Raw genomic sequence first — 11,049 nt, 5'->3', positions numbered from 1 at the left:
GTTTTATTATATAAAAAAAAGTTATTAATCCAATAATAAAGAAAAAAGATAAATAGATAAAACATTTTTTAATTACTGTAACATTGAAATATATGTAAAATTAAATCTTAAAATAATACTGTTATTTATATACCTACATACTTTTGTGAAACATTAAATTTCACGTCGCTGTGATTTAGTTTCACGGATTATCTCCACTATCAAAACAACTAAAATATATTTATTTAGTTTGTAAAAACTAAATACCTAATAAAATGTGTAAAAAGAAAATTGATAATAAAAGTCGAGTGAAAAAATTAATCTTTTAAATACTTCAGAATAAATTATAACATGTACAAAACAAGAGTAATAATAATGATATAATTAAATATATTATATAGAAAAATTAATTTCTGCAAAATATTAGCACAATACCAGTAAATTCCATTATTAATTTAAAAAATAATTTGACAAAAGTTATTTATTATTGTAAAATACTTGTTTCTATTATCTAGTATCTATATTCTATACCGTCAAAATATATCAATGGTTTTATTATTATTATACGTTATATTCAATCTGTACCCTAGTGTAAAATAAAAATATTTGCTACAGAATGAAGAATATGAAAAAAATATGATATCAATAATAAAATATTATTTCAACAATGTTTCTTAAAAATCAACTATATATAAGTTAACTTATTAAGTCCTGTTGACTAAATGTGTTACTAATTTACTACCTATACAGCTATCGAGCTATACCTAATACCTATGCCGAGTTGCATAATACATTGATCAATAAGTATTAATATTAACCGATTTTAATAAACCAATCTCGATCACTAAATTATCTTAAAGAGGTCATATTACTCGTATCTTAATAATAAGCTCAACTATATAATTTATAAGATGATGTATTGAGCTTTTTTATAAAATATGTATTTGTAATAAAAAGAGCTAGAAATTTCATGCTCTAAAATACTTTAAAATATGCATCCCTTAAAAATTATCATATATTCTCTAAAAATATGTAAAAATGCAAAAAAAATTGTTCTTATAAATATTTTATTTTTTTATTAAAAAATTAAAATTACAAATTACACCAATACACAAAAATTATACCTTATACCTAGTCTAAATTATACAAACTATATCAACGTAAGACAATACGAACTGACCGTATTCGGCGTATTCCTTATCGACCGATACCTATTGTTTTTCACAACACACAAATAATCGAAAAATACACGATAGATAGATTATTCAATAATTTATAACAAATCGTTTTAATTTATTTTTTTTCTAATATAAGTTCATATTAAGTATTATATAATAGGATGTATGAAATATTATTCTCTATAATATGTCACATATTGTTTTAAATTTTTTTTACATAAAATATTTGATATACTTATGTACCTTAAAATACAAATATACTAAAATATTTACTTTTAGGAAAAAAAAAGAACTGAATATACAAAATATACAAAACAAAAATTATTGTTGTGAACTTCTAGTTTTTTGAAACAAATTTCTATATTATTACTTAGCTATGTTTTGAATGATTATTGAGAAACATGCAAACTCTTAATAGTCCCTAACCCTAGTAATAAATTATATTTTATATTATACAGTTTACCGGACGCTAAGCAAGTATTTTTTTTTTTTTTTTTAAATCCTTAATCGAAAGTGGTATTATTTGACATCCACCATATTATCTACAGGCTATAAATGCATGAACGTTATTCGTCAATCGTTTACTACAATAAATATTAGAGTATAAAAAAATTATAGAAGATAATATGAATTATTACCTATTTTATATGTTCACAATACAAAGAAGATATTACTTATTTAAAATAATAAATAATAATTTATTAATATCTATAATGTCTATACAAGAAAAGTGAAAGACTATATCAATTCAAGTATAAGGTTTAGTAATTTTAACCGTTTTCCCAAGAGAAGTCAATCTCGTTCAACCACGTAGTGCCGAGATGTTCGACACCAGAGTCCATAGCTGGCAAGTAACATTAAAGAGAGAGAGATACGCGAATGCGACCAGTTTTCATCGGCCGAGTGGTTTAAGTAAAACCAGAGGCAGACGGACAGTTCTTACTTCTTGACAAGTCCCAAGGGAATATAATACAGTATGTAAATACACATTTCCCTATTTGTTGCCCTCGCTCCTCTCGGTTAAACCACCATTGAACCATAGAGACGTATATTTATAACAGATTACGTGATGTCGAGACCATGTTGATATTTAAAAAAAAAATTAATTTTAACATTAGGCATAATAATATAATATGATCTGTGGTCGTGGGTCCATGTCAGGGATCCCCGGACACATTCTCTCTCGCGACCGAACATATTATATATTACGTATATTAAATAATATACAGGACAGTGGTGGGGGATATCCCGAGTGCGTCCTTAGTCCACATGTAAGAAAATTTCATACATCGAAAACAATATAAATCTATTTCAAAATAATAAAATATCAAGACTAGATTTTATCAAAAGAATTGTATTTAAACACCAGCATATATAGCTGATATATAGGTACTTCATATAATGAAAAAAAAAATGAATAAAATTTTTCTTAAAAAAAAAAAACCATTTAAAATAATTAGTATACTTAGTACTTACCCAAATTCAAAAGTGTAAGCTAAAATAAAAAATATTATTATAAATAAGAAACGAAAAGTACTTTTGAGGTGTAAGCCAGTTCACCTCTTTGTGGTGCACTCTGGGTAACTCTAAATGACCTGAAACATATTAGGGACTAGGACTATGTCAAAAATATGACTTTATTTTCTTAAAACGCACTCGGGTGATACCTTATTTCGGACACACTAGGAACATTAAAAAAGGGTCATTTAGGGACGCACTTGGGAAACTCATTACAGGACTATGCTTGTAAGTCACAATAGTTATAAATTAAAACACTGAGCGTCTGAGTTAAATAAAAACATAACAGTGACCGAAGTGCATACACAAATATAAAATACAATTAACAATTTAAATAGTTTAATACCAAAGGGGAACACAACGTACAACTCACCTTGACACTTTGACAGCGAGTTAGAAATTTTAAATTTTATTATTTTAATCATAATAAATTCATAACCTAACCTAACCAAATCAGTTTAAAAACCTTGTACCGTTACACTGGTCACAGCCAGCCCCGTGCTTTAAAATTGTAGAAACAAAAATAATAAATATTTGATAATAAATAATGATAACATTGATAACGATATTATGATAAATGATAATAAATAATGATGATTCATAAAACAAAAAAAAAATGTACCTAAAATTTTTTTTTAGTATTTTAGATTTTATTTAATCATAGGTAGGTTATCAAAAAATCATCAGCAAATCTTTACATAAATAGTGAGTTTCATTTTAACGATTTTTTTATCCATCAAATTAGTAACAAACTTCCTTGCCATCCATCCAATTTCAATACCATTAATTTATTCATGTGTGTTAAACACTTGGATGTTGATTTTATTTACAAAATTGTTTGCAATAAATCTATCCAACTCTCTAAATAAATAAACTTAATTTTATATTTGGGACGATTACATGATATTTTTAATTATAAATTATGTTCTTCGGTGCATGTAATTTGTTTCTAGAGGGATTTCTAATGTTCTCCTATTCAAATTAATCAAGTACTTTTTTTTATAAATGTTTATATAACTAATTATGATTAACTTTTGTGTTTTTTTTTTTTTGTAAATTTTATCACTGAGAAATTATTATGTAAACATTTATTATAAATTGTTTTGTATATAGTTACTCACATCTAATATTTTACTTTAATCATTATTTTTGAATACAAGTTGCTTGAAAATGTTTTGTCCAAACGGTTCATTGATTGATCAATGGGTCAACAAGACATCAGAATGTTTTGTGGAAACTACAATTGCTGGCACATTGGCTGTGTACATGATACTTTTTGGCACAGCGCAATGCTCAATGTACAGAAAATACGGCACGCCTCTATCACAAGCTGCAATTCCCCAATCTAGACTATATTATGTTCAAATGATTATTACATTTCTTCTTCCCCTATTGGCAGTGGCTAAGTTTTTCATTGACATTCATCTTAATCAAAATGGCGTTGTTTACGGTTATCAAGTAAGTACATGTAAAGAAATTGAACATGGAACTCTAGCTTAACTATATTATATGTCTTAGAATAATATTAATTGTTTAGGCAGTGTATATGCTCGTTATGATTTTTGTATTTCCATTATCAGCAAAACTCATATTAATGGAAAGAAAAAGTCTCTTACCTTCAATGCCAGCACGTGGACATGGTCTAATCTTGCTCATTTTCTGGATATTAGTATTTGTTGCTGAAAATGTGGCTTTCATTACTATTAAAAGAGATGATTGGTGGATTAAATTAAATAAGTCAGTTAATCATTTTGATTATAGATTTGTATTTAATTATATTCATATTATTATATTTTCCTTTTAATAATAATAATTTATTTGCAGTTTAAATGGTCAAATTGAATTTGGTTTATTCGTTGGAAACTATATTTTAAGCTTCTTATTATTAATCTTAGGTGTAAAAGCACCTGGAATCATGACTGCAAGAGATTACTTTAGCTTACATAACTCAACAGATTTGTTTTTTGATGTAAGTTTTTAAAATGTAATTTAATTCTATAATTAAAATTGTGTGGTATTATGATTTTAAAACTTGGATTTACCGTTAAAATAAGAAAGATTCTAAATAATCATTAACCCTAGAATGCTAACCATCTTGTATTAGAATAAATAGTTGAAAATGAATAAGAATGATATACTACAGACAATGAAAGTGAATATATTATATTAGATTATGAAGATAACAGTGACGTTGGCCCCAACTATAACCCATATCCAATTGAAGAAGAGATTTTAGCAATTGAAAACCCTGCAGAGCAAAAAAAAAAAGATTGAAAATTAGTGAAATCTTAACCAACAAAACAGGAAATTCCATGTGAATCATAAATTTGTTTTGATACAAATAATGTATGAAAAGATGGATTTATATGGAAAAGTAAACCTAATTTGCTTCCATCTACTTCTAAAATCACTGCTAAAGTCATAGTTCATACTAAATTAAGGCCAAAAAAAAAAAAAAAAATGCTTAGAACCACTAGAGTATTTTTTGTTATTTTTTTCATCTGATATTTTGAATGAAATTATTAATCATACAAATAAAAAAAATTGTCATCAAAAACAAAACTATGCACAGAATATTAAAAAAAATAAATACTTTACTAAATATTAATTTAAAATTATTAAAAGGGTTATTAAGTATTTTAATCTCATCTGCTGTAATAAAAAATAACCATTTGTTTAAAATCTCTTTATGAATATAGATATTGTTCTACAATGTCACTTTCCAGGTTTTGCCACTTTTGTTACTATAAAAAAAGGCAAATAACACAAACTCAATATGCAACATGTAAAAAGAATATTTAAGGATAACATCAAGTAGTAATTTGTCCAATTTGTTATGCTAAATAACCTATGTATTACTTACACTTATATTTGTACTTTTATGAAGTTATAATTTATATTGAGGTTTAACAATTTTATATTTTGAAAATGAGGAAAAATATTTTTTTTTACTAATATTATTAATAATAAAGTTATCTAGTAGTTTAATTAAAATATTTTTATTAATTATATTTTTGATTTATTTTATTGAACCAATTAAAAATGGTTAGATATTCATGATATTTATAGTATTTGTCGTATGAGCGAATGGTTAGAAATAAAGTTAGATAAATAAGGATAGTTATCTAATATTTTAATTAAAATTTCAAAATGTAGTAGTTAATCTATTTATGAGGTATAAAATATTATTATAAATTTATGTAATAGTTAATTTTTCAATATTGATATTATGTGTTATCTATGTGAAATGTCTATGTCATTTAAAAACTAAACAATTAATTATTAATTATAATGGTACCTACTTCACTTTTATTCGTAATGTAACACTTATATGTACTGTTAAAATACTTAAATATATACTTTTTTTTTGTTAATTTCTTTTTTATACTCTGTATTTTTTAAATGTGATCTACAAATGTACCATTCAAGACCCTTTTTAGTCATTGTATTTTTATTGTCAATACTTTATACTTACACAGAAATAACATTGAACCATAATAATTTTTTAGTCTGATCGAGTTGAAGAAACCTCAACATGGAACAATTTGATTCGGAAGGTCAAAATGATAGCACCTTTCATTTGGCCAAAAAAAAGTATAGCTTTACAACTAAGAGTAGTTGCTTGTATTTTGTTGGTTATTGGTGGAAGAGTAGCCAATGTATTTGTTCCACTATACAGTGCAAAAATAGGTATTTAATTTTAATTTTTATCTTTTGATAACTATACATCACTTAAATTTTATATTTTGTTTTATTCTTAGTCGACAGTTTAACTGCTGTTCCTCTTGTTTTTCGATGGGATTTAATTTTCATCTACATTGGTATCAAATTTTTACAAGGCGGTCTTGGAATGGGTTTCTTGAATAATTTCAGGAGTTATCTATGGATTAGAGTGCAACAATATACTAAACGAGAAGTCGAAGTGAGTTTTCATTTATATGTAAGATTAATTTATATTAATAAAATAATGAATAACATTTTAAAATATACTTAGGTATCACTTTTCCGTCATTTGCATAACTTAAGTTTAAAATGGCATTTGAGCCGTAAAACTGGCGAAGTTCTAAGAATTATGGACCGTGGAACAGACTCTACCAATAGTTTGTTGTCATTTTTACTTTTCAGTATTGGACCTACTATAATTGACATCATTGTAGCTGTTATATTTTTCCTGTCATATTTCAATTGGATGATGGGAACTGTTGTTTTCATTACAATGGTTCTGTATATAGGTAAAAATATTTTCATGTGCAATAATATCAGTGGTATTTTAATGATCCTGAAAAAATATTTCTATAATCAAATAAGTCAGTTGCCTATGCATGCAAATTAAATTTTAAATATAAGTGTATGACTAACATTTATAAATATGATCTCAAATAATAAATACTTTTTTTTAGGTATTATTAGTTAAAACAAGATGAGAATAATTAAATGAAAAACAAATATAGAAGAATTTTTTTATTAAAAATTTACTAATGAATATTTTAAATTTGGAGCAAAATAATGAATATATTAATTTTATAATGATTTATATCTTTTTTTTTTGTTTGTTTCTGTTAGGTAGATTAAAATTTTTAAAAATTTAATACAAAATTCAATTTACATTATTTCTGTAAAAATATTAAAAATACATAAGCACCGCTAATTATACAGCTCACATTTGCTAAATTTACTATAGTAATCATTTAGAATACTAGGTAAATGGTATATTAATCAAATATTTATATAAAACTTATTACATTGGTCCTACTGAAAATAATATTATTTATTATGTGTTTGGATATGTATAAATTATTATGTTATTATTTTTTGGGGGATTGAAATTTTTAGCCTTGACAATCATCATAACGGAATGGCGAACAAAATTTCAACGTCGTATGAATATAGCCGATAACAAAATGGAAGCTCGAAGTGTTGATTCTATGTTGAATTTTGAAACAGTTAAGTACTACGGTGCTGAAGAATATGAAGTTCAAGCTTATAAAGATGCAATAATAGAATACCAAGTAAAATTTATTGAATTTCTTTTAAAAATACTTAAAAATGTTTATTCAACGTAATATATGCATTTAAATTATATAGAATGAAGAGTTTAAAACACAAGTATCATTGGCTATTCTCAATACTGTTCAAAATGTAATTGTGTGTATTGGATTGTTAGCTGGATCATTGCTGAGTGTTCATTATGTTGTTGATCTTAAAGAATTAACAGTAGGTGATTATGTTCTATTTACTGTATACATTATTCAATTGTATGGACCACTAAATTATTTTGGAACGTTTTACAGGTATTAAGCAAATGTATTATTAAAATGATGTCTCACCTATGTATTTTTTCTTAATCCTACAGACATATAATAGCAAACGATTTAAGCAGAATTAATTTTGTGTTAACTTTAATAGTATAATAAATTAACTCATTATCAAACTTTAAGGTAAGAACATAATTTGTGTTTTTTTTTGTTGGTTATTTTTACAATATATGAATTTTTAAATTGTACTTCTTGTTTGCTTAGTTTTAAAATATTGTAAAAAAACCAACATAAAAACATAGATACTTTTTCTTACCTTCAAATTTGATAATGAGTTAATTCATTGTAATAACAAAATATTATAATATTAATAGTAACACAAAATTAAATTTTCTAACTCAAATTTACTGTTATGCATTTGTAGGATATAGACAAAACATTTAAAAGTGACATTCTAAAAGTCAACTAAAATATAAAAATAATTTTCGTAATTTATAAATATTAAATTTTTTTAAATAGAGCAATTCAAAAGAACTTTATAGACATGGAAAATATGTTTGATTTGATGAATATAATACCAGATGTTAAAGATGTTCCTGATGCTAAAGATTTAGTGTTGAAAAATGGACAAGTAGAATTCCGTGATGTAACATTTTCTTATCAACCTGAAAGAATAGTTTTACAAAATATTTCATTTGTGGTACCACCGGGCAAGACATTGGCATTGGTTGGTCCATCAGGTAGTGGAAAATCAACTATCGTGAGATTGTTGTTTAGATTTTTCGATGTAGATTCCGGATCTATCATTATTGATGACCAGAATATACAACAGGTTACACAGACTTCACTTAGAAAAGCTATTGGTGTTGTTCCTCAAGACACTGTTTTATTCAACAACAGCATTAAGTATGAAAAAAAAACTCTAAACAAATAATAAAATGTAATTAATATTTTTTGTTAGATTTAACATAAGTTATGGAAAAGTTGAATCTAATGATTCAGAAGTGATGCATTCTGCAATGGCAGCTGAAATACATGAAAGAATTATGAAATTCCCAGATCAATACAATACACAAGTATGATGTTTTATTCATATAACTTAAAATTGAATGTTAATTTTAATACAACCTAATCTATTGATAATTTTCTAGGTTGGTGAAAGAGGTTTGAAACTTAGTGGAGGAGAAAAACAAAGAGTTGCCATCGCCAGAACATTACTTAAAGCACCTGCCATTGTATTGCTGGACGAAGCCACAAGTGCACTGGATACTAAAACAGAAAGACAAATTCAAGTAAATACTAACATTTTATGAAAGACTTTTTGAAAGAATATAGGTATTAATTAAATCTAAAAATGTTAAAGGTGGCATTGGATCAAGTCTGTGCTAATCGCACTACAATAATTGTTGCACATAGGCTGTCAACAATTATACATGCTGATGAAATAATAGTACTCAAAGACGGAGAAATATATGAGAAAGGAAGGTAAACTAATGTATTTTGTCTTTTTTTTAATTTTCTTCAAATTTAATCTTTTTTTACATATATATTTATAATGCATTGCATTTTTTTTTTTACGTAGGCATGATGACCTCATAATAAGAAATGGTTTGTATGCTGAAATGTGGTCTGAACAACGTAAGTCCACCAGTGATATACCCACTAATGAAGATCCAGTAGCTTCAACAACAAATACCAGTGAGACTTCAACAAGTACAAAAAGTTATCATCCACATGTTTAGTGATTGTATGAGATAATTATACCGGTTTAGGGACATTATATAAAGAATATAGTCTGAGAATGTATTTGGGGTACTCTCTATAATTGGGCTAGTAGCTGGTTTTTACTTATTAGAAAAATATCTTTTGATGTTACTACTTTTAAACATAATATGTTTACTTTTATTATCTCAATTAATGTGGTAAATGTATGTAGTATGTACCTGACTCTCAATTCACATTCTGTGGTACCTTAAAAGTTGTTAAACACATTTATTTTCTTTTATTGTATTAGAATATATATTTTGTATATTTTTCGACTAATTTGACTTAATATATTAAAAATGTTCTATTGAATTTCATATTCTATCAATGATAATATTTTCTGCCAAGATAGGTATAGATTTAAGATCAGTAACCTGTTATCGTTAAGTGTATATTTTATTAGCATAAAATTATGTGAATACTGTATAGAATTAACAGGAATATTAATTGTTAAACTTTGTAAATATGGAAAAACATATGCTCTCATTAATACTAATAGTTAATAACTAAAATAGATATTTAGTAAATTATTTGAACAAAAACACTTTCCTTTTCAATGTAAAGCCTAGTTACACACATCAAATTGACAAATTCAATATATATTAGAATGTTATTTTATTGCATGTACTTACTGCATTGTATTTGTTGTGTTTGTTTAAATTGATTGAAAGATCAAATATGAATAAATTACAATTTATTTGTATAAAATAAAACTAAATTTAAATTTATTTTTTTTACATTGATTATACATTAATGCAAAACTATTAAATAATAAAATTAACTGTAGAAATAATTTAAAATCATCTTTTTATTTGATAAAAATTTGATTTATTTATTTTTTAAAACATACTTTATTTTGTTCTATTTGATTAATATTAGTTTTGATATTGATTCATTGAATATGCTCCTATTTTTATTATTAATTATGGATCTATTCGAATTCTGATTTTTGGAAATATTACCTATACTTTAAAATCACTGATTATGGATTATGGGAGGAAGACTTACATTACTTAGTAGTTATCAAAAAGAGCTATTTATTTATTATTAATTTGACTGATGTAACTTAAATAATAAAATTAATTAAGAAACAAATATTGTTTATTGGATAAATCCACAACACAATAATTATTTTAATCGTGGTTAAATATGAAAATATTTTTATTTATTAACAACAACCAAAACTAATTAGTAATTATGTACTTTACCTAATAGTCCTGCAGTATTAGACAATGATCAATGGTCTTCAAATTATAATAAATAGAGTGATTTTATTATCATTGAACACTATTATTTCTTAATGGATTGACTTTCAAATTTTTTTTCCAAAATGTTTCGTGCTTTTCTAGAATTAT

At 25.1% G+C, this 11,049-nt stretch overlaps 1 protein-coding gene across 2 annotated transcripts; it reads left to right on the top strand.

Moving 5' to 3' along the window:
- The first annotated feature begins 3,277 nt into the window (after positions 1-3,277).
- LOC112594882 (ATP-binding cassette sub-family B member 6, mitochondrial) lies at positions 3,278-9,973 on the top strand. Of its 2 annotated transcripts, XM_025339895.1 has the most exons (14): positions 3,278-3,380; positions 3,836-4,133; positions 4,213-4,412; positions 4,500-4,644; positions 6,185-6,365; positions 6,437-6,597; positions 6,670-6,907; positions 7,509-7,684; positions 7,761-7,966; positions 8,450-8,836; positions 8,892-9,006; positions 9,082-9,222; positions 9,294-9,415; positions 9,513-9,672. In XM_025339895.1, exons 2-14 carry the CDS (start codon positions 3,846-3,848, stop codon positions 9,670-9,672), a joined length of 2,520 nt encoding a protein of 839 aa, XP_025195680.1. In that variant the 5' UTR covers positions 3,278-3,380; positions 3,836-3,845. The 2 variants fall into 2 exon arrangements, with proteins under 2 accessions (XP_025195680.1, XP_025195681.1); XM_025339896.1 differs by lacking the exon at positions 3,278-3,380 and having other exon boundaries at positions 3,846-4,133; positions 9,513-9,973.
- The last annotated feature ends 1,076 nt before the right edge of the window (positions 9,974-11,049 follow it).

This window comes from Melanaphis sacchari, unplaced genomic scaffold (genome assembly GCF_002803265.2).
Source record: "Melanaphis sacchari strain LSU unplaced genomic scaffold, SCAv2.0 Contig244_pilon_pilon, whole genome shotgun sequence".
In the NCBI taxonomy this organism is placed as follows: Eukaryota; Metazoa; Arthropoda; class Insecta; order Hemiptera; family Aphididae; genus Melanaphis; species Melanaphis sacchari.
The sequence above is the reverse complement of the archived record's forward strand: the minus strand, read 5'-3'. Positions and strand labels throughout refer to the sequence as shown.